We start from the raw sequence: 23758 nt of genomic DNA, 5'->3' as shown, positions 1-23758 counted from the left end.
GAAGCCCGCGTCCCAGCTCCGGTCCAGGCAGGCAGTCCCGCCATCCTGTGCCCCGGCTCTCACCTGCACACCTGCTCCGTGAATTCGGCAGGATCCAGCGGAGCAGGAGCGTGCCCTGAAGCCCAGCACGTTGACCCGTGCACTTGAAGCACTTTTGAATCTTTCAGTGAGTGGCAGCTCCTGGCTTTCGTGAATGTATCCAGCCGCCCGAAGGGGACTTAAAGCGACAGGGGAAACCAGGGAAACCAGAAGGTCTCCTCCTTAGAGAATTGCAAGCCCCACCTGTCCCCTGCCGCCCCACTGGGACACCCGCGGCCCTGGACCCCACGCACATTGCTCTGTGCTCAGCAGCCACCTTCATCACCTGCCTTCTCACCTCCTGCTAGGCTCAGCGTGCCCACGGAGCAGACTTTTCTGGGGGTAGGAAAAGAGGAGACTCTCGGGCCAGGAACGTGGGTAGCAGGAGGGAAGCGTGACTCTCAGCCAAGGGTGCTCTGCCCTCTGCCCCCATCCACATCCCCCGGGCTTCTCTGCTCAGCTCCTGAGTGCCCCCCAGAGAGGGAAGCCAGCCTGGAGTTGCCACCCTTCCCTACAAGGTTTCTCCAGGCCAGCTGGCTGCGGAGAGGGGGGAGTGGGGAGGAGAAGGCACACGGAGAGGGCAGCCAGAGAGAAGCTTTCCGCCCCTGAGCCCCAGTCCCGCTGCCCTTCGTGGTCAGCTCAGTGTTTCCAGGGCCTTCCCCGTGGACACCCTGGCGCTCTTCCTCCTGTCTCCTCTGGGACAGAGGAGTTCTTCATGGTGCTGCATGATCCACGTCAAACACCCCTGCTGTACCATGGCACCTGAGTAGCTGTCCTTTCCACATCCGTTAGTACGGTGGGCTTAATAAAACCAGCTGCCCCCAGGTTATCAGGGAAGATGAGGCAAGAGAAACAAAACTAGTCGTTCTTGTGCCTTCCCAAAGTCACTCCTTCATTTTCGCCTCTGCTCTTTGATGAGCATCTGTCTGCCCTAAAGTGGCACTTTGATCCTTCACCAGACCTAACAGGACACCTCCCAACTGCTGCCCAGAGCCCGGGATGGTCTGGGGTAGCACAGGCTCATCGCCGTTAACTTCGCCCTCGGTCCCCTGGCAGACACAGACGAGTAAACAGAAGGAGCTTCCCACAGGGTTTATGCAGAGAAGCCAGGGGGAGCCTCCGGAGAAAGCCTTCTGCACAAGAGAGCATAAGTTCTCTGAATGCAAAGCTCCGCTTGCAAAAAGCAACCCCAACGTCTGATAACCTCACATCCTTCCCATTGCGAGAGGCTCCCTTTCCCCGTGGCACAAAATCCAGGTTCTTGAGACCTGTCGTCTAATCCAGATGTGGCCTTGATCCGCCAACGGTGAAAATCAAAGGGTGAAAATCCCTGATCGTGCAGAGCTGGCCCCTCGGAGATCCGCATTAGAAGCTGCACAAATGGGAAACCATAAAACCCAACACACCCCTTTCATAGGAGACCCGTTTGGGGGGTTTTGGGGGTTTTTGTTTTGTTTTGTTTTTCAAACAGCTGCAAGCACAGTGAATGTTGACAAACGAAGAAACTGAGGCCAGGGGAGGTCAGGTCATCAGTTAGAGGTGCAGAGTTGGAAGTAGTGAAGTGGCTCCGCTGGGGGAAATGAGGTTTCTTCCCCTCCTCTAAAGAATCTGAAAGAGGGGATCCCTGGGTGGCACAGCGGTTTGGCGCCTGCCTTTGGCCCAGGGCGCGATCCTGGAGACCCCAGATCGAGTCCCACATCGGGCTCCCGGTGCATGGGGCCTGCTTCTCCCTCTGCCTATGTCTCTGCCTCTCTCTCTCTCTCTCTCTCTCTCTGTGTGTGTGTGACTATCAAAAATAAATTTAAAAATTTAAAAAAAAAAGAATCTGAAAGAAATGAGAGATGAGGCTCTGTGGAGTTAGTGGGTAGCTCGAAGGAGAGGAATGGGAAAAATCTAAAAGAAGGAGAGGCGGAAAGACAAGGGGAGAAGGGAAGGGAATGCACGCACGTGTAAGCGACGTTGCTGGCAGCCGTGCGCAGGGAGGGTCGGACCCGTGGCCCCGGTTGGGAAGCCAGGAGCAAGGCAGCACAATGACTCAGGAAGGGTTCTGTGGTCGTGACGGCAGGAAGGGAGTAGGCGCGGGGGGCGCAGAGGCTCGGCCGCCGCTGGAGATGGGGCTCTCTCCGTGACCACCCCCGAAGGCCCGAAATCCATGGTGACGGGAGGCCCCGGGGAGGATCTAGGGAAGACGGATTGGAAGGCAAACCTCGGCACGGCCCACGTCCGTGGAGCTGTGACCCGTGGGAATGGCCCATTCTGCAGACGCAGCGAGAGGGCAGAGGCCGCCCGAAGAGGCCAGGTGGGGCCGAGGTGGCCGCCCAGCCCCGCGTCCTTCCTGACACCTCCCAGGCGGCCCCGCCGCAGGGACCACCCTCGGCTGAGAAGCGGTCTCCCAGCAGCTCCCACTGGAGGCCCGAGCGGTCCAAGGCAGTGTCGCCCGGAAACGCGCCCACAGGCCGTGTTTTAAAGCCTCTGTCTCTTCTTTCTCTGCTAGCATCTCCCCCATGAAAAGGGAGGGAAAAGAAAAAAAAACACTCCAGCACCCTCCTGCCTCCCTGCCTCCTCCACAGGAGGTATGGTGACCAGCTTCCCCTGGCCTGGTGTCCCCGCCGCCCTCCGAGCCCCACCGCCGGCCTGCGTGGCCCCTGGCGGGCCCTTCCCGCACCTCCCAGGTGCTAGGTGCAGCCAGTGTCTTGGGAAAAGTGGCTCAAGGAGGGCAGCTCCCAAGTCCTTTTGGTAACAAAAATATGAAACCGTCGAAAAAGAAAAAAGGAAGAAAGTCTCATTTCTATCGTAGTGTAGAGAGTAAAACCCACTTTTGCTAAAAAAAAGAAATTCTTGAAATGATTGATCAAAATTCTTAGAGCTGGGAATACTTTTTTTTTTTTTAATATGAACACAATCCGCTTCATCCGGCTGTCGTTGTAGAGTCAAAACTAGCCCAGGGCGCCTGGGGGGCTCAGTCAGTTAAGCCTGAGACTGGGGGGGGGGGTGTCGCAGATCGAGCCCCATGTCAGGCCCCCTGCTCAGCGGGGAGCCTGCTTCTCCCTCTCCTGCTCCCCCGGCTTGTGCGCACTCTCCCTCCCTCTCTCTGTCAAATAAATAAGTAAAATCTTAAAAAAAACAAAAAAAAAAAAAAAACAAAAAAAAAAGCTCTCCCCAGCCTTGCCCATCTCTAGATCGCGGGGTGCTGTGGAGGAGCATCTGCGGCTCGGCCCGGCCGGCCCCGGCTCACGTGCGGCGGGAAGAGCTGGCCCCGCTCGCGCCGTCATTGTCCCCCGAATGTGCATTGTCTGTCTTCCCCACTTTTCTGGCCACACCGTCATTGGTATGTCTCGGCTTGGCCCAGGGGGCGGACTTGGTTACATATGGTCCCCATGCTTTGAGGAAGGCACGAGAAGAGACGAAGAGGAGGCGCGGGAGGAAGGGATGGGGCAGGAAGGGACCTGGAGCGAGGAAAGCGGCAGGCATGTGACCGTGGGCCCGCGTGGGGGACCCTGGCCACCGCCGCCCAGGAAGCGGCCTTCTGGGGATGCTGCGGGCACAGGGTCAAGGGGCTCTATCTGCCGTGGCTGGGACTTGGGCAGAGCCCTGGAAAAATAGGCCTGACCCAAGTGGCCAATTAAACTTTCCATTGGCAGAGATTGCACTAGGAGTCTTTAAAAAAAAAAAAAAAAGTGAAATCTTTCCATTTGAGTAGTTTGTTTTTTAATGAAAGGAAACATTTCCTGACATAAGCGCCACAGAGCAACAGGAGGGTGATTAATTAAACTCCGCGGTGCCACTTCGGACAGTCTCTGCGCCAGAATAAAGCATTAGAAGGGGCTTGGGGGGGGTGGGGAACGCCTTCCAGGAGGGCCTGGCGGGTCTCCTGAGGTGCAGGCCTTGTGCCTCGTCTTTCCTCCTTGTCCCTACAGGCTCCTGGGGGCGGGGGGGGGGGGGGGAGACAGGACCAGGGAGGTTCCCGCCTCTGAGATGGGAGCCAAGGACTGTAGGACCCAAAGCAAAGGCTCTAGGGAACGCCGGTCCTCACGCACCTCCCGGCCCCTCCGGGCTGGCAGCTACAGGCCACGCTCAGGCCGCAGCCCAAACTCGGGCCCGGATGTGCTTCAGGACCAGGCCTTCTGTAGACAGCACCGTAGGGCGCATGGGCCGGTTAGCACGACGTCCTAGGAGGGCCCGAGGCCACGCTCCATACTCCGATACCTTCTCACTGCCATAGCAGTTTGTACGAACAAATAAAAACAGTAAACAGCCTCCAGTTTTGTGGCCAAGTGACGCCCGTTCAGGTCAGTTGTGCGGCCAGGTGAGTCACCACAACTGCCCTGAGCTTGTTGGATTTAGGGATCGTGGATAAGGATGCGCTGGGCCCTGTCCCTCACCCGGTGTGTCCAGGGCACCGCAGGACATTCTGCTGGCAGCACCACGCTCTGCCCCTTGCCTCCAGCTCCCCGCCCCATCCTGGGTTTTCGAAATGAGTTTTCAGCGGTTGGTGGAGGATTTAAGGTAACCAGCCACAGAGCTGACCCAGCACCCGACTGAGGAGGGTCCCAGCGAAGCCCGGCATCGCGTCGAGGCAGGGGGCCCTCACCGGGTCATTAAACCTCTCTCACTAAAACTAAGGGTCCCTCCCAAATGTGAGCAAAGCTGATGTTAGAATAATTCCATCGAAGGCCTCCTCCAGCAGCAGGGATGATACATGGATTTTATCCCAAGAAGTTTCACTGGCCGAGAACAAACAAGCATCCTGAAAGCGCTCGAGCAAGCATGTGACCGACGGGGCCGTGGCCGGTCCAGACAGGAGCCAGGACAAGCCCCGTTCCAAAAGCAACAACAGAGAGAAGGGCCACAGACCCCAGAAGTCAGGTCAGGGTTGCGCCGCGGGCCTCACGGGAGCTGCTGCGTGCATACGCTGGGTCCCCTGCTTTTATCTCTGAGACCCAGGGGAGGAAATCTAGGTTTCTGTGTGGCTTGAAATCAGGCCCTTGATTTTGTAAATGAAGCAGGTTCAGCAGTTGGGGAGGATTCCAGATTACAAGCCTGGGGCCAAGCAGCAGCCAAAACACACAAGTGCTTGGCGGGCAGTGGCAGGATGTGACACGGCAGGGGGGGGAAAGGGAGGGTGAGGAGGACAGGAGCGTGTCCGGCAGTGACCGGAGGAGGGGCCAGGCTTGGCCTCAGCCCACCTAGCTGGTCCCTGCGCTTCCTGCTCCGTCCATCTCCCCCAGCATCTCCTGTTGGGGCTGCGCGGCCTGGGGTTTCACCAGCAGGTCTCAGACGACAGATGGCCTGTCCAAGGCGGGCGGTGAGCACAGCCGCGGAGGCGCCCCGGCTCCTGTCAGAGTCCCCAAACCGCAGGGCACCGCAGGGTCACTGGGCCAGACGGTCCTGCCGTGATGACACGATGGCAGGTCTCGGCCGGCAGGACACCCAAAGCTGGCCCAGGCGTAAGCAGAACCATTTTACGAAGTCCATAGATGGAGCTTATAGATGCTGTAAACAAGGGACAGTATAGCTTTCATTCCACCGATTTCTTTTCTTTTTTTCTGTCTGCCTCATTCACCGTTTTTGATCAGTTTAATTAAATCAAAATTTACAGGGGCCCCTGGGTGGCTCAGTGGTTAAGTGTCTGCCTTGGGCTCAGGGAGTGACCCCAGGGTCCCAGGATCGAGTCCCGCGTCGGGCTCCCTGCATGGAGCCTGCTTCTCCCTCTGCCTGTGTCTCTGCCTCTCTCTCTGTGTTTCTCATGAATAAATAAATAAGAACTTTAAGAATGCATAATGCACACGGCAGAGATCCTGTGCAGCCCCTCGCAGGCGCCCCCGAGGGGCAGGCTGAGGCCGGGGAGCGCGCCCAGCTCACGCACGCCCTGCCGTGTCTTGCAGGCATGAACAACCGCGAGGTGCTGGAGCAGGTGGAGCGCGGCTACAGGATGCCCTGCCCGCAGGACTGCCCCATCTCCCTCCACGAGCTCATGATCCACTGCTGGAAGAAGGACCCCGAGGAACGGCCCACCTTCGAGTACTTGCAGGGCTTCCTGGAAGACTACTTCACGGCCACGGAGCCCCAGTACCAGCCCGGCGAGAACCTGTGAGCCCGGGTCTGCAGGCTTCCCCCCCCCCCATTAGCTTTCAGTTCTGTAGCCGCAGCTGCTCGAGCAGTGAGAGCCGTCCTGGACCAGATTGCATGTGACTCCGAAGCTGACGAACTTCCGCGGCCCTCACTCATGACACTTGTCCCCAAATCCGAACCTCCTCTGTGAAGCATACGAGACAGAACCTTGTTATTTCTCAGACTTTGGAAAATTGCATTGTATCGATGTTTATGTAAAAGGCCAAACCTCTGTTCAGTGTAAATAGTTAACTCCAGTGCCAACGATCCTAGTGCTTTCCTTTTTTTAAAATGCGAATCCTATGTGATTTTAACTGTCTTCACCTGATTCAACTAAAAAAAAAAAAAAAAAGGTATTATTTTCCAAAAGTGGCCTCTTTGTCTAAAACAATAAAATTTTTTTTCATGTTTTAACAAAAACCAATCAGGACAGGTGTTTGGGTTTTTTTTTTCTTTTTTACAAAAAAAAATATATATATATACTATCTATGTCCCTGTACATACACCATGTGGGTGCTAACGTGGAGACCATGGCCAACCTGGGCCATAAAGCCTCGGGGACCCAGAGTGAGGATTTTACTGCCAAATCAGCATAAAAGCACTGGTGTTATTCTGCAAACCAGTGGCCTCCTTTTTGGCTTTTGCAAAGCATGATCCCTTTTTTTTTTCTCTCTCTCTCTTCTTAATTTGGATTGCACTTTTTTGGTTCATGATTGTACCTATAGATGGCTGTTACTTTGACTCTTTTCCGCAGCCGCAGAGCTGAATTCACAAGTTCTGTTTCCAGTATTTGCTTTGACTTCCTGCGATTCGTTCTTGAAACCTAAAAGTATACTTAAGCAAGCAAATGGCCAATACTACCAGGGGAACTGGAAGATGGATACCACACATGCTTCTTGTATAAAGATATGAATGCTGAAATGTTTCAACCTTTTTTTAATTTAATAAACCTTGTAACCACATTTAAATGGTCTAAAACCCATAGCATTAGAGTCATGGCAACCTGCTAAACTTTCTCATGCAACTAAAACTTTATGAGGGTGGGGGTTGTACATTTCCCATTGTAAAATAAGTGTTTTAAACGTCCTGTACTGCTAATGAAATGACTTTCTATATGTCCAAGAAGTCTCCAGTGGAATAACTATGCACTACTTTACATTTCATGGGGATGCACCAAAAAAGAAAAAAAAAAAAGAAAAAAAAGTATTACATTTTTAGTTGCTGTTTGTACCAACCTTGAATTACATGTTTAACAACAACAAATCAAAAAAAGCCTATTTCTATTAAGTTTTTAATACTGGGTAGCAACTCTGAAATCTTAATTCCTTTTTTGTTATGATTTATTTGTGAGTTTACATTTTTAAATTGTTTAACTTTCTTAATTTAGTAATTAAAAAGAGAGCATTTTACATTTGAATTTTTTTTGTTCATTTGTTTAAATCATGGAAGGTACTCCAGTGGTGACATATCTGTCCCACACCAGGTGATAAGGAATCCTCTGGTGAATTTAACCATCGTGCAGTGATTTCCAAATGACAGAAACACTCAGAACACCAGGACTGGGGTTCCCTCCCCCACGCCCCCGCCCCCCCCCCGCCCCTAGAAAGGCTAGGCTGTTGTTGAGCTATTTCAGAGGATCATTAAAGCAAGATTAAGCATCCTTTAACATTTTAATTTATCAGACATTGTCTCTAACTGGAACATCCTGTATCCTACCTGTAGAAGGGCAATTACAAAAAGACTTTGTTGCCCTAGAATCAGTATATGTACTTCCCGTGGTCCTCTACCTCCGTAACCAGGGAAACAACCCGGTGGTAGTAGGGGCCGGGGGTGGACTGCTCCAGCTGTCCGGGCCTGGCTGCACACGCATGCAGCTGCGGGACCTTGGAGCCATCTGGCGCCTCTGTTTTAGGTCCTGTCTATGGAAATGAGGGGGTCAGATGAGATTTGCTGTAGGTTCCCACGGATCTAAGATCCTGTGATTCGGAGATCGCTGCCGTCAGGTGGAGTTCCACAGCAGGAGAGTTTTCTTGCTGAAACAACCTTTATACTTAGAAAGGGTTCCCAACATAAAAAAAAAAAAAAAAAAAAAAAAAAAAAAACATGAAACAAAGGGATTTTCTGGTTAGCCAAGTCTTTCTGGTATGGTTTTTGGTATTAATGAGATTGCTAAATTGATTTAAAAAAAATTTCAAAGATCTTCTACAATTACTATGACATTACTGGGCAATTTATTAACGTGTTTGAGATATTTTTAAAGATAACTTTTTCATCTTCACATCCCACTCGGATAATTTGCAAACATTCTCTGGAGGGTTGTTGTTTGTGTTTTTGACTGGGTCATTCAAAGAAATCTGAAAACGTTATAACTTGCTTTAGACAGAGATTCTTTAAGAGAAAATTTTGGTTTCTTCAAGCCAAAGCATAGCCTTTGATTCATCAGCTGCGTTTGTTGTGGAGTCTGTCCTGTGAAGCAGAGCTAAGGGCTTGGGGAACCCGAGGGCGCCCGGAAAAGGCGGCGCGGGCACCGCTCTGAGAGCCGGCGGGGAGGCGCGGGGAAGGCAGAGCCCGTGCTGCCCGGAGATGGTCCCGAGGTCGGCCAGCCCAGGCCAACGAAGACCGCTCCCGGGGTTCCCAACACCGCCCAAGAAGCTCTCTCCCTCCCAAGCTGCAGGAATTTGGAGCCAGGAAACTGAATTCACCAGAAAGATGTCTTGTTAGGAACGAGGAACACGGGCACCCCCAGGGACAGAGCAGGTCCCAGCGCAGACCACCCCGGCAGAGCAACTATCTCAACAGAGCAAGTTCATGAATGTTTCGGTTTCCCGGTGCACGTGAAGCCTCTGCTTACACTGTCCCGTAGTTTCGTAAGTGTGCAAGAGCGTGTCCGAAAAAAAATACATACACTTACCTTAAAAATATTACTTACAAAGTGCTAATTCTCATCTGAACTTCCAGGGAGCTGCAAGAACCGATCCCAGCTCATCATAACCAATAGGATAATGAAACGTTGCGAGAATTCGCAATGTGACAGGGACACGTGAAGTGAGCGACGCGTGTCGGAGAGGGGGCGCCGACAGACTCCGCTCCGCACAGGGTGCCGCAGCCCTCAGTGTGCAAAAACGACGTGCAGCGAAGCACGCCAGGAGGCGGCACGCCCGGGTCTTGCAAGGTGCCTTAGCAGCAGGTGTCGCTGAATCGCTTGGGGTCTCCAGGTGCCCGGGAGTGAGTGAGTACACCCCCTGCTGCCCCGGGGGAGCAGGCGCCTTGCCAGGGCGCTGGGAGCTACACGATTCTTTCCATTATTAACTATTAATCTTGATCAACTGTTAATCAAATCACAGAGCTACCGGAGGACCATCTGACGAAGCTGACACTTGGCCAATGCGCCGACGTGATTCCCATGCACCTGTGCTCACCCCCTCTGGGGCCCTGGTTCAGGGCCCTGGGAGGCCGGGAGGACCAGCGAGCTGGGGGTGGGGAGCCTTGTGTGGGGGTGTCGGGGTGTAGACCAAAGCTAATGATGCATTTGGCTCTGACTTGGTTCGTGGCAAAGAAGGGGCTGTGGGGAAGCCAGACATTCCCCCCAGAAAGCTCGGGGTGCTCCTAGGCCCTCAAGTACAGCCACGCGACCGCCGGTTTTCTGACAAGCGCTAGAGGGTGTTTACCTGCCCTGAGAAGGACAAGAGTCCTCCGTGGCTAAATCTTGGCCCCAGAGGGTCTCTAGCTGGGAAACTTCAGCCGAGGTCTCCTGTGGGACCTGCGCTGACTGTTCTTCTGCAGCCTGGACAGGAGGTGAGGTTCTCAGCAGCACGCAGAGGGGCGCCGCCTGTGCCAGCTCCAAGGGACAAGGGACCTCCCTTGACAGAACTCGCGTTGCCCAACCAGTTACACTTGCATAAAATGGTCATTGGGCAGTTTGTTCCTGAAATGTATTTTAATCGGTTTAGGTGGCTTTGGTTGGCTTCTCTACCACTAGGTGCTGTACCATGGGGCTTCGGTTAGGCTGCCCCAAATATCTGCTGGGAGGAAGTGGGGGCGGGGGGAGGAAAGAAGACAATAACCTGGAGGTACAGGGCAAGGAACTAAAAAATGTCTTATTCTACAAATGACACTGTGGGGCGCAGATTTACCAAACGAGGCCCAGTAACACACGTTTATTCATTTCTCCAAAATGATGACAACTACAGAGCAGAAAATAAGGAAACATTAGCATCTTTGATACCTTTGAAATATCAAACAGACCTTCCCAATTTGTAACATACCTCCATTCCCAGAAACTTTTCAGAGTACATTCCTAAATCATGCATTTTTTTTTCAAACACACAGAATATCCATGATCCCCTAGGGGGGCAGGGGGAGCCAGGCCTCTATTTTTAAAATTCTAGGGACTGAAATTAAGTGTTTTCCCAGCTTGGCAGGGATTATTCTAAGGAGAAGGTGATCCCACCAGGGGCAGAGTACCCTGCTCCTCTCTGGAATACTTGCTACTCTTCTAATACCGGGTTTGCCAATATGACTCTTTTTTGACTGCATCTCCCCTGCCGGACCGCGAGCGCCTCGGGAACTTAAGTGCCTAACTGGCTCGCCATCGTTCTCCCGGCACCGAGAGCAATGGTGAGCTGCTGTGCGAGGTTGGACGGAACGGTGGTGGCTCCATGGGTGATGGCTTCAGGTGTGGCAAACGGTTGACCTGCAAATGACACAGTGACCTAGGCCCCGGGCCGAGCATCCTGGGAGGCATAGCCCTGCTCCCTTGCAAATGTGTGGTCACCAGTGAGCAATATATGACTCAAAGTCCCAGTAACCCCATGAGTGCTTCCCAAAATTTTGCCCAGAGCTCACCCCAACACTAATGGGAATAAGCTTGTACGCCCTGGGACCTGGGGCCTTCAAGGTCACATTCTAACTTTGTCCTTTTGTGAAAATTTGATATTCTCCCTACGATATCCATTCCTTATCTTCACATAAAATTATCTTTCCAGGCCTTCAGGTGGTGTGTTGTTCAGCAGGCTATGGCTTATAGGATTCCTGGCACCCTTCTGCATGACCCAAGGGTACCTGGGCCCTGCCTGAGAATCACAGCATGAAGATGTGGTCCATAAAATATTATCATTAACATAAAAATAATGTATTTGGAAGAGGTGACATTAACCCCCATTAATGTGGATTCTCTTAACTGATTCCCTTTTTTCACCCAGCGAAGAACAGCCCCCTGACGGAGAATGGGACAGAAGACAGGAGGGTTTGATAGTGGGAAGAAGAAAACCAGCCAGAGCCACCAGAAGTGAACGTCTGGTCTGGCCAACCTGCCGGTCCAAGATGGCAGCAAATGGGAATAAACAGGATGGAGACATTGGGCGAGGCAGAAGAAACCAGAGCTGGCTAGAGAGGAGTCCTTTGCCAAGGCTGTTCAAGGTGGTGGGATAATGGTAGAAATGACTATGGATATATACATATATAAGGACTCAGCATCCATTCCTTCTCCAAACACTTGCTGAGTGCTTATTATTGTTATTATTAATAGATTATATTATTAAAAGTCAGAGAGACGATTAATATTCCCAGTTCAGTGAGGATGGCGACCCATAAAAGATCATTGCCATAAGCTCTCTGTGGGGCGCCTCTGTCCATAGAGCATGTGACTCTTTTTTTTTTTTTAAGATTTTTTTTTTTAAGTAATCTCAATGCCCAATGTGGGGCTCAAACTTACAACCCTGAGGTCCAGAGTCACACATTCTACCAACTGAGGCAGCCAGGCACTCCTAGAGCATTGGACTATTGATCTCAGGGTTGTGAGTTTAAGCCCCACGCTGGGGATAGAGTTTACTTTTTTAAAAAAATGTAAAAAAAAAAAAAAAAAAAAGGTAGTAGCAAAGGAGTGCTGTCCAGCCTGGAATGGAGAGTGTAGGGAAGGCTTCCTGGAGGAGGTGATGCCTGAACTGAATCTTAAAGGACAAGTAGAAATGGATTATGTACTGCTTAATGGGAGAACCAGTGTTCTTTGCCTTTGGATGTGTTTCCTTCTGATTCCCAACCCCCATTAGGGGCCAGTGCATGTTTTAAATCTAGAAGGTGCTCAGCAAATGCATCTAAATGAGGAAAAACAAAACAAATCTAAGTCAATCTCTCTCTCTCTCTCTCTCTCTCACACACACACACACACACACACACACACACACACAAAGCCCTACAGGTGCATCAGTTATTCTGATTACTGAGCTGCTAAGACGATGGTGGACAACACCATGGAAGGACAGAGAGCCTCGGGCAGGGCATCGGCTCCAGTGTCCCAGCTGGACTGGTCCAGGCGCTGGAAATATATTCACAGAGTATGAGAATCAAGAAGTGGCGGGGGAAGGGGCTCATGATAGCTCCCCTTTAACAGCAGTGGGGGGGCGGCCTTCGTCCCTGTGTGAACCCACCGGCTTCCTTGCTGTCCTTCCGGTGACGTGGCTGTTGTGCCTGAACCCCCGCGCAACACGTCAACTCCTGAAAGAAGATATATAGGGCCGGTCGCCGGATGTTCTCTGGTGGTTTTGTTTTGGAATTTTTTTCCCCTTTGGTTCATTATCAAGCGTTTGGAACGTAGTCATCAATGAGTGGCTAATTAGAAGCAGGAGAGAATGAAATGGTTATTAGTCAGATAGTGTTTTTAACGAAAACCGCACATGGAATTCCGTGGGGAAATACTACCGAATGGCAAGAGGCTGCTGCTTCTCCCTTTTCTTCTCCTTCTTCTCCTTCTTTCTTCTTCTTCTTCTTCTTCTTCTTCTTCTTCTTCTTCTTCTCCTCCTCCTCCTCCTCCTCCTCCTCCTTCTTATTCTTCTTTCTTTGTCTTCGTCGTCATCTTTGTCTTCGTCTTTACAAAAGGATTCACTTGAAGCCACTCATAAACTAAACCCGGGTATGTGAATCCTTTCATTTTTAGACTCTTCCCGAGGGGCGAGTGCTGGAAGACCCCAGGGAGGCAGGGCCTCTGGAGAAGGCTCGGGAACCCAACCCACCCAAACGGAGCCGGAAGGTCGGTCAGGTCCCGGAGAGCAGTGGCCTCGAGAATTAGGGAATGGATAACACTGCTTTCTGGTAAATTAACCATATTATGGTGTGCGCAGTAAAGTGATGGAAAAACCCTGTTAAAAATTGAATAATAATTTGCCCACATCACTTATGGAAAATGCATAATTTTTCTCCTTCAGTGGACTTTAGTTTGATTTAAAATATGAGCAGCTCCGCACTGCTCACCGGAGCAGAGTTTGTGAGGTAACTGGGAAGGGCGAGGAGTCAGGCTGTACAGGCGCCACCCGTGGGAGCCACCTCGCCTCCCTCCTTTCACCTGCAAATTCCAGAAAATATTTCTTTCTAGGTTCCTGAAGCCCCTCGGGGCTGAACCTTGAGCCCCACAATACCCACATTTCTTAGCCCTTTGGTGCTCAACCTGGTCAGCCAAAGGGGCCTTCCCCGGTGCTCCTCCTCCCTCCTCCCTTCTCTGCCACCAGCCCTTGCCAGTGGCCCAACATTTACTAGACACTAGGTTCCCTCTTAGGCCTCCTGCTGCCAGCTATAAATTATGTTTTCGCAAATTAGAAAAAGCCCCCCCCCCAGATGCTGCCACCTGCCAGGGGACTCTCGGAGTCCATACACCCAGAGACTGGTGTGACGGCGCCCCCCGCCTCCGCGGCCCAGCCGGCTGGGCTGTGACCCCGAGCCCGGCTCAGATCAGAGCCCCGGTGGGTGCGTCCTCTCGCCTGCCTGCTCCTCGGCTGAGGGGCCGCTTCGGGAAGAGACGGCTCCGGACGGGCAGCCGGGCCCAAGGCGGGCAGCCCCGAGATACGAGGGGAGGTGGGCCTGGCTTATCTTCCGTCAGCCGCCCCCTGCAGCCCCTGCGCCCCCTGCACCCCCTGCGCTCAGGCATCGGCCGCCCCCTGCACCCCTGCACCCCCTGTGCCCCCTGCAGCCCCCTGCAGCCCCCTGCGCCCCCTGCGCCCCCTGCACGCCCCCTGTGCCCCCCTGCACCCCCTGCAGCCCCCTGCGCCCCCTGCACCCCCTGCACCCCCCTGCACCCCCTGCACCCCCCTGCACCTCCTGCAGCCCCCTGCGCCCCCTGTGCCCACTGCGCCCCTGCGCGGCAACGGCCCCTCCCAGCCGAGGCCTGCAGCCGAGGTCGCCCGCGGGGCGCAGGGGGCGCAGGCGGCCGGAGGAGGGGCGCCGGGGCTCCTGGGCCCGCAGACGTGACCGGGCACCTGCCCTGCCCTGCGCCCGAGGCCCAGCTGCGCCGCCCAGCCCGTCGCCCCGGGCCGCCTTGTCGCCGCTGCTCAGGGCCCGAGGGGCCTCCGCCCGCTTCTCCCCTGCCCCAAGCCGCTCATGGAATGTTCTCTGCCTCGTCCTGTCTCCGCCCCTCTCTGCCCCTTGAGGCCAGACCCCGCGGCAGCCTTCTCCCAGCCCGGTCACCCCCTCGCAGCCCCGCAGCCCCCAGGCCCCGCCCCAGGGAGGAGCGCCAGCCACCTGCCAGGCCGCATCCCAAAACGCGGTCCCCAGTTCTCCAGTCCAGGGCACCGCGCTCCTTAGGACGGAGATGCGCTGAGGGACTGCTGGCCTGAGGGGACGGGGATCGGGCATCCTTGGCCGGCAGGTCCGAGCCTCAGACCCCCACTGTGGTCATCTAATTGCCTGATGTGATTGGAACCGTCACCCTGGATTTGGGGCCGTGATATAAGACCTTCTGGAACTCCGACCCGGCGGAAGGCCCGTCACCCCTCTACCCGCAGCCCGAGGATGGCTTCGCCCCTGCCCTCAGCGGGCGTCTCTACGGCCCGGGCCCACGTGCACTCAGCCGGGGTCGGCGGACCCGGACCGGAGGATGGATGGAGGCACCTGCTCCCGCGGTGGTGCTCCCCACGGCCGCCTGCAGACACGAGCGATTCCCAGGGCAATGCCCCCCACCACCACGGGACCACAGCTCCAGCAACCCTCAGCCTTCGGCCCGGCCTGGTGCTCCGGGCCCCTCCCGGCTGCAGGCTCCCCGGCTGCCCTGCCCCCCCCAGGCACCTGGTACACGGGTGGGTGGGAGCCTAGCCGCCCCCCCAGGTGCCCCATACACGGGTGGGTGAGGGCCTAGCTGCCCCCCATGCACCCCAATATACGGGTGGGTGAGGGTCTAGCTGCCCCCCAGGCGCCCCATACCCGGGTGGGGCTCCAGCTGCCCTTGGCGCCCAGCACCTGGAGAGGCTCCCACTCCCGAGGCCCCTGGTGCGAGCACACGCTGACCTCTGACCTGACCACAGGCCCTGTGCCCAAGCCTAGCCGAGGGCAAGCTGCACCCCGCTTCCCGAAGCTCCCGGGCCTCCCCCTGCGATTCCACAAGGATGCAGCTTGTGGGCCCTCCTCGCTGGCAGCACCGGGCTGTGGGCCAAGCCCCCCTCCCCCCGTCACAGATCATTCCCGACACGCTTCTCCTTCTAAGGCTCCGTTTAAGTCCCACTTGCCTCAGCTCTGGCTGGACAGCCCGGGCCACTGCGTCACGCTCCGCACCCGCCGGCTAGGGGGACACCGCAACTGGTGGCCAGGGAGGACACCTCACCTGCCAACCAGGGGGGACACTACACCTGCCGGCCGGGGGGGGGGTGACACCGCAGCTGGTAGCAGGGCACCCAGGGCGCGGCCAGGCCATCCTCCTCTCTGGGAGCCCAGCGGCCGGGCGGCTGAGCGTGGCCCCAGAGAGCACATCCTGGCCTGACGAGGCCGAGGGACCTGGGCTCAGTCCCCAAGCGCGGGGGAGCCAGAGTCGATGGGCGCAGCTCCGCTGCAAGCCCATCGCCAACGTACAGGACACACAGGCCTGTCCTTCATGAGAAAGCCCCAGGTTTCTAGATGAAACCGGTAAAAAACAGAAAACAGAAACCAGAACACATTGAAAACTCCTGTCAGGGGATCCCTGGGTGGGTCAGTGGTTTAGAGCCTGCCTTTGGCCCAGGCATGATCCTGGAGGCCCAGGATCGAGTCCCAGGTTGGGCTCCCTGCATGGAGTCCGCTTCTCCCTCTGCCTGTGTCTCTGCCTCTCTGTGTGTCTCTCATGATAAATAAATAAAATGTTAAAAAAAAAAAATTCATGTCCCCGACCACGTCCTCTGCACGAGAAGGAGGTCTCCGTATGGAGTGGCCTGGGCCCGCCCTGTGGAGGGATGCCCTGCCTTACTCCTTATGCCCACTTTTTTCTTTTTTCTTTTTTTTTTTAAGATTTTTTTATTTATTCATGAGAGAGACACAGGCAGAGGGAGAAGAGGCAGAGGAGGCTCTCCTGCAGGGAGCCCAACGCGGTCCCGGGACCCCGGGGTCATTGACCACCTGAGCCCAAGTCTGATGCTCAACCGCTGAGCCCCCCGGGCTCCTCTGATGCCCACTTTTGATAACTGTAACTATCTCAAGGGCCCCGCACCCTCCAGAGATTCAGAGGTGCCCCCACCCCACCCACGGCAGATGGAAGCGGGTGGGAGAAGTGCTGCAAGCCCAGGGGACTTTCTCCAGAAGCCCAATGACGCCAGGGCTTCCGCGCCCATCGGGCTCCCTGAAGACTGAATAGCCCTTGGGCAAAGTGTCGGCTCCCTCCCATGCCCTCCCACGCCCTCCCCACCCCCTCCCACCCTCTCCCACGCCCTCCCACGCCCTCCCTCACCCTCCCACACCCTCCCACGCCCTCCCACGCCCGCCCGGGGCAATCCTGTAGCTTGTCTGGGGCCCTGGCTCCTAAGGCCACCCGGCTGGCTGCGTCCTTGCGCTCCCCTCTGACTCAGGCAGTCGAGGGAACAGGGTCTGAAATTTTAGTCAAATGCAGACTGCTGTGGCCTCCTGACCCTGGGGCAAGACCCAGAAATCAACATTTTTCAATATATACAATTTTTTCTTTCTAAGGCATAAATCCGTGCCGTTGTTGAGCCCCAACCCCCAACACCTCAGTGTGACGATTGCGTGTCAGACGTAAGATGTCTTAGAACCCGTCTAAACCCATAACAGTAGACGGACAGAATGACTTTTAAAAATTTCCAACTGCTTTACTGCGACAGAATTCATATACCATACAATTCACTCACTTCAAGTGTGCAATTTAATGGCCTTTGTGTATTCACACAGTTTTAGGACCATTATCACAATCAATTCTAGAACATTTTCATTACCCAAAAGGAAACCACACCCTCTAGCCAGCACTCCCCCAATCCCTTCTCGTTCCCGTAGTCCTAGGCAGCCACTGATCTTTTTCTTCATTGTTTTTATTTTATTTTACTTTATTTTTTTTTATCTGACAGAGAGAGAGAAAGAGCACACAAGCAGGGGGAGCAGGAGAGGGAGGAGCAGCTTCCCCCCTGAGCAGGGAGCCCGACTCGGGTTCCATCCCAGGACCCTGGGACCATGACCTGAGCCAAAGGCAGACGCCTAACCAACTGAGCCACCCAGGCGCCCCTAGGTAGCCACTAATCTGTTTTCTGTCTGTATAGATTAGCCTATTCTGGACATTGTATTTAAGTGGAATCATACAATATATGGTCATTTGTGACCGACTTCTTTCACTTGGCGTAATGTTTTCTAGGTTCATCCATGTTGTAGCATTCACTAGTACTTTTTTTTTTATTTTTTTTAATTTATTTATTTATGATAGGCACACAGTGAGAGAGAGAGAGAGGCAGAGACACAGGCAGAGGGAGAAGCAGGCTCCATGCACCGGGAGCCCGACGTGGGATTCCATCCCGGGTCTCCAGGATCGCTCCCTGGGCCAAAGGCAGGCGCTAAACCGCTGCGCCACCCAGGGATCCCCTCACTAGTACTTTTTAAACAAGTTCATTTAGTTAAAATAAAAATAAAGGTTTATCTCCATGCCCAACTTAGGGCTCAAACTCATGACCCTGAAATCAAGAGCCACAATGCTCTTTTAACTGAGCCACCAGGCACCTCTAACGGTACTTATTTTTTAAATTGCCAAATAATATCCCATTGTATGAATAGACCACATTTCCCTATCCATTCATCAGCTGATAGACATTTGAATTGTTTCTACTTTTTGCCTATTGTGACTAATACTGCTTTGAACATTCATGTACAAATTTCTCTGTACCCATTTTTTTAAGATTTTATTTACTTATTTATTCGAGAGAGAGACAGAAAGGGCATGAGTGGGAGTAGAGGCAACCAGGGAGGGACAAGCAGACTCCCAGCTGAGCACAGAGCTGACTTGGGGCTCCAGGCAGGGCTCAAGTGGGGGCTTGATCCCAAGACCCCTAGATCATGACCCAAGCCACAGTCAGATGCCTAACCAACTGAGCCACCCAGGTGCCCCTACACATATGTTTTCAGTTCTCTTGGGTATATATCTAGGAGTGGAATTACTAGGTCATATTGGTACTTTATCCTTAGCCACTTGGAAACACTGTTTTACTCAAATTATTTACTCAAACTAAATCATTGAGAAGAGATATTCTATCTTCATAGATTAAAAATTTTAATAATATTAAGATAATCAGTTTTCTCTATGTTGATCCATCAAGTCAAGACCACTCAATCAAAATCTCAGCAAAACAACTTTATGGAAGTTGACAAAATTTGAGAATTTATAAGAAATGCAAAGGACTTAGAACAACTGTAACCATTCTGACAAGCATAACAAAGTTGGAGAACTTATTCTACCAATGTGAAGACTTACTATAAAACTATAAGACAGAGTATTGGTATTGGTATTGGTATTGGGCCAAGGATAAACAAACAGACCAATGGAACAGAATAGAGACTCCAGAAATAGACCCATACATGTATACAGACATTTGATTTGCAACAAAGGCACCAGTGCAATCTAATAGGAAAGGAATGGTCTTTCCAGAATAATGGTGCCAAATCATTTGCATATCTGTATGGGAAAAAAATGAACAATTCACACTTACACCATACATAAAAATTAACTTGAAGCTGGATTATATGAAAGGTAAAATAATAGTCCTTTATTCTTAAGATTTTATTTATTTATTCATGAGACACGCAGAGACAGAGGCAGAGACACAGGCAGAAGGAGAAGCAGGCTCCCTGCGGGGAGCCTGATGTCGGAACTCGATCCCGGGACCCCGGGGGGGGGGGGGGTCACGCCCTGAGCCGAAGGCAGACGCTCACCTGCTGAGCCACCCAGGCATCCCAAAATAATAGTTCTTTAGAGGAAAACATAATATAATATCTTCATGACCCTGGAGTAAGGAGAAACTCCCTTAAAACATTTCAACTATTAAATAATAATAATAATAAATAAAAGATTTCAGTTATTAAAATAATAATAATAAAAGATGTCAACTATTAAAGTAAAACATGATAAACGTGGATCTTATTAAACATAAGAACTTAGGTTCATCAGAAACAACATTAAGTAAATGAATATGCTTGGAGTCCAGTCCAAGTCCCAGGCTTGGAGCATATATTTACCACATCTATTTTTTAAAGATTTATTTATTTTATTTTAGAAAGAGAAAAAAAAAGAAAGAGAGCAGTGCTGGCATAGGCATGGCACCCGTAGGGGAGGGGGAGGGGTAGAGGGAGAGACTCTCAGACTCTTCAGTGAGCAGGGAGCCCTGACTCGACTCAAGGCTCAATCTCACCACCCCGAGATCACGACCTGAGCCGAAATCACTGACTGAGCCACACAGGGGTCCCCAACATCTATTTTTTACAAAGTATTCATACCCAGAATATATTAAGAACTACCAATCTATAAGAAAAGACCATTCATTTTAAAATGGGTCACGAAACTTGAACAGGCCCTTCATAAAAGAGGACATCTAGATGGCCAATAAGCATAGGAAAAGGTATTCAACAGCATTACTCATCAAGGAAATGCAGATTAAAATCACAGTGGAAGGGGATCCCTGGGTGGCTCAGTGATTTAGTGCCTTCCTTTGGCCCAGGGCGTGATCATGAAGACCCGGGATCGAGTCCCACATCAGGCTCCCTGCATGGAGCCTGCTTCTCCCTCTGCCTGTGTCTCTGCCTCTTGCTCTCTCTGTGTCTCTCATGAATAAATAAATAAAATCTTTTTAAAATATATATAAATAAATAAATAATAAAATCACAGTGGAATAGCACCAAAGATCCAACAACAGAAGGACTGACAGTACCAATGCTGGGTGAGGAAAACTAGAAGGCTATTCACTGCCTGTAAGGGTCTAAATTGGTTCCCCCACTTTGGAAAACTGGCAGTAAGGTTAAGCATGTGCCCACTACCCTACATCCAAGCAATCTCACTCTTGGGTATCTCTCCAAGAGACCTCAGTACATCCACATACAAAAAGACTTGTACATGAATATTCAAGCAACTTTACTCATCATAGCCCCAAACTGGAAACAATCCACAGGGTCATCAACACGAGGAGGGATCAGTGAGTTGTGGATAAATTTATACAGCAGAATTCAGGAGGGCACATGATGAGATGAGCACTGGGTGTTATACCATATGTTGTCAAATTGAAGTTAAATAAAAAAATGTTTTTAAATTCATACAGTGGAACATACTACACAGCAATGAAAAAGGCAGTATTGAGATAAGCTGTAATGTGGATAAGATCTCAAAATTATAATATTGAGTGAAAGAAGCCAGACAAAAAGAGTATGTTGCCTAGGATTCCATTTATACGAGGTTCAAAAACACACAGAACTCATCCACGGTAATAGAAGTCAGCCGTGTGGTTTTCTTGGGGTGGAGGGATATTAACTGGGAGAGGGCATGGGAACCTTCTGGAATGAAGGAAATGCTCTGAATCAGGGTCAGGTTGGTGCTCACATTAATCTACATGTAAGTCAAAGTCCACTGAGCTGTGCACTTTATACTAGTGCTCGTAACTGAATGGAAATTGTTCCTCAATGGAAAATAAAATAATTGAGAGAGACTGCTCATATTAAAAGAGATGTTAGAAGGACCTAATTTTAAATCTGCTCTCTCTTTGGAGGGGGCAGGTTGACCTTCTAAGCGTCAGCTTGTCATCTATAACAGAGATAACACCTACTCCATATATATCAATTTGAGGAGGTAATGTACACATTTACCCACTCTGCCTTAGTTTCCCCATCTGCATACTAGCTGTAAAAGTAGTAACTGCTTCCTATCAGAAGATAGTTCTGAAAAAAAAAAAGGAGGCAGTTCTGAGCCATTTCACATAAAACTCTAAGAACAGTGACACAGGGGGCACTAGAGCATGTGACTCTTGATCTCAGGGTTGTGAGTTCGAGTCCCATATTGGCTGCACAGATTACTTATAAGGAAATCTTAAAAAAAAAAAAAAAGAACAGTGATATAGGAAGCTTTCCATATGGAGGGTAGCAGTTGTTACCACTATTGTCGATATTATAAATATGGCCCATGCCTCTTGCGACAGGGCTGAGATGGAAAACAGGTCCCTTGACTCCCCACCAGGGTCTTTCCAGCACCTGCCTGGGAAAAAGAGAGAGAGAGAGAGAGAGAGAGAGAGGACAGAGAAGTATTAATTCTGCATTGATTTGCATGTGTCTGCCAAAAAAAAGTTTGTGTGTTCATGAAGTACAATGTGGCCTCAAGCAGGGAGGTGGGGCGGGCCAGCATCTCCCTTTCTTCCCCTGCACCCGCTCAGACTGACTCCTCTGACTCCAAATTAACCCCTGAGATGCCAGGTTCCCTTTTAATTGCATGTAGTAAGGCTACCGTCCCAATGTCATCGTTGAGAGAACTGGAACCGGGGTGGCTGAGTGACTCGGCCAAGGCCGCGCAGCTGCTAAGAGGGGGAAGCCTGAATGGAGGGCTCCCTGCCTGCTGCTGGACTCCCCTGCCGTCGTCTCTGCGTGGCTGCCTCCTCTCGGGGTCCCAGGGTGCTGCCTTTGGTGTCACAGATCTCCTGTGCCCCCAGACCTCCCCCCCTTGGAGGCTGCTGTAGCGGGATGGCGATGGATGCTGCGAGAGCGGCTGCCTGCGGCCTGCACACCACACGTGGGTTTATGTTCCGTGGCTCCTGAGGCCTCCCGGTGACACAACCTGCGATCTGCTAATGGGGTGGGGTGAGCGCTGCTGAAGGGCCCGGCCTCGCTGCCTGTCGCCACAGGAACCACGCTCTCCCCAGGCCCATATTTCCGTCCATCGGGCGCGCACCTTACGCGGCAGTGCCTTGCTGCTGCTGACACTGATTTGCTCCGAGGTGCGGGACTGCAGGAGGCGGCCCTTCAGGAGATCTGTGCTAACAGAACCCCACAGAAAGACGCCCCCGCCCAGTCTAAGCGACTCCCTCTGAGTGAGGCACAGAGGTCTGGGGGGAGCCTCTCCGAGGCCCAAGTGGCAGAGGGGTCTCCCGTTTGGCTGTAAAGGCTGACAGCTGGAAAATAGGGGAGGCCTCAGAAGTAGATCCCGCTTGTTTTTGTGGATGGCAGAGAACCCACGTGCCAGATCTTTCCTTTCGGACCGACACACACCCCAAAAGAGGCTAGACCTACTGAAAGGGGAAAAAATGAAGAGGAAAAACGTATACTCACATACCACCTACGTAATCATACACGTATATTTAACTACGGAAGATAATACATTTTCTCAGCATTTGTGGGAGCACCAATCTGCCTCTGCCCTTGGGTGAATAACGGGGAGAATGGAGCTCAGACCCCGGGCCTCTTCCGGGGCCACACGGCGTGGACAGGAGTGCCGTTCCCTGATGCAGCTGAGGCTGAGCCGTGGCAGGAGAGTGGTCCCCTCTTTTTTTTCTTTTTTTCTTTTTTTTTTTTTTTTTGAGTGGTCCCCTCTTGCACCAGGACAAGTTCTCCGTTCACCGAGGCCAGCCGTGGGCCTCCTTGTCACACCTGTTTGTATCCACAGCTGACTCCCAGAAATGGGAAGAGAACGTGCCCTGCTGTCCATCCTCAGGGAGTCTTTGTCCTGTTCGTTAGGGAAATCTACTTGCCACGCTTGCCCTCCAGAGTGGGTCATGGAAAAGTATGTGGGGAGACATGGAACCAAAGAGAATATCGATCCTGTATTCTCTAGCTTCTTCACTGTGACAAGCTCAAAAAAAAAAAAAAAGGAATAATGGGTACTACGTCTCTGCTATTTCAGTTTAAGACAGGCTGTCCTGGGGGTAGGGGTCTTAATTTACCTGGTGTTCCAGCCAGGGAAATTAATACGACCTGCACTGACAAAAATCCCCAAAGTCTCAGAGACTTAACGCGATATAGTCATATTCTAGTTTAATATGAGTTGAACCGCTCTCCTGAGGATCTCACCTGGGAGCCATGACCAGGCTCTCTCTCTGTTAGGAGACCACCATGCACACCTTCGAGCTTCTCTGGAGCCTGCTACTTAATCTCCTGCCTTCAGCTGGTCACCAGTGAAGGGACAGTGAACGGATATTCTAATGGGACATTTTAGGGGCCGGATCTAGAAGTAGCATTTATTACTTCTTCTCACATTCTATTCATCAGGACTCGTTGAAGGCTTCACCTAGAAGCCGGGAGTCTGAGGAATGTTGTCTCTGCATGTGCTTGCCAGGAGAAGCGAAATTAGTGGGAATGTAGCCAGTTCCAGCAACGTCTAAGAACGGAG

At 52.1% G+C, this 23758-nt stretch overlaps 1 protein-coding gene across 3 annotated transcripts in view; it reads left to right on the top strand.

Moving 5' to 3' along the window:
* Positions 1-7151, top strand: part of FYN (FYN proto-oncogene, Src family tyrosine kinase) — a 210720-nt gene extending 203569 nt beyond the window's left edge. For all 3 annotated transcript variants that reach the window (XM_055330828.1, XM_055330827.1, XM_055330826.1), the window contains one exon: positions 5964-7151. In XM_055330828.1, the coding sequence (XP_055186803.1) occupies positions 5964-6172 (209 nt within the window). In that variant the 3' untranslated portion in view covers positions 6173-7151. The remainder of the gene's footprint in view (positions 1-5963) is intronic.
* Positions 7152-23758: the final 16607 nt, after the last annotated feature.

The sequence above is a fragment of the Nyctereutes procyonoides genome, unplaced genomic scaffold (genome assembly GCF_905146905.1).
Source record: "Nyctereutes procyonoides isolate TBG_1078 unplaced genomic scaffold, NYPRO_anot_genome, whole genome shotgun sequence".
Lineage (NCBI taxonomy): Eukaryota > Metazoa > Chordata > Mammalia > Carnivora > Canidae > Nyctereutes > Nyctereutes procyonoides.
This window is presented reverse-complemented; position numbering and strand designations above follow the sequence as displayed.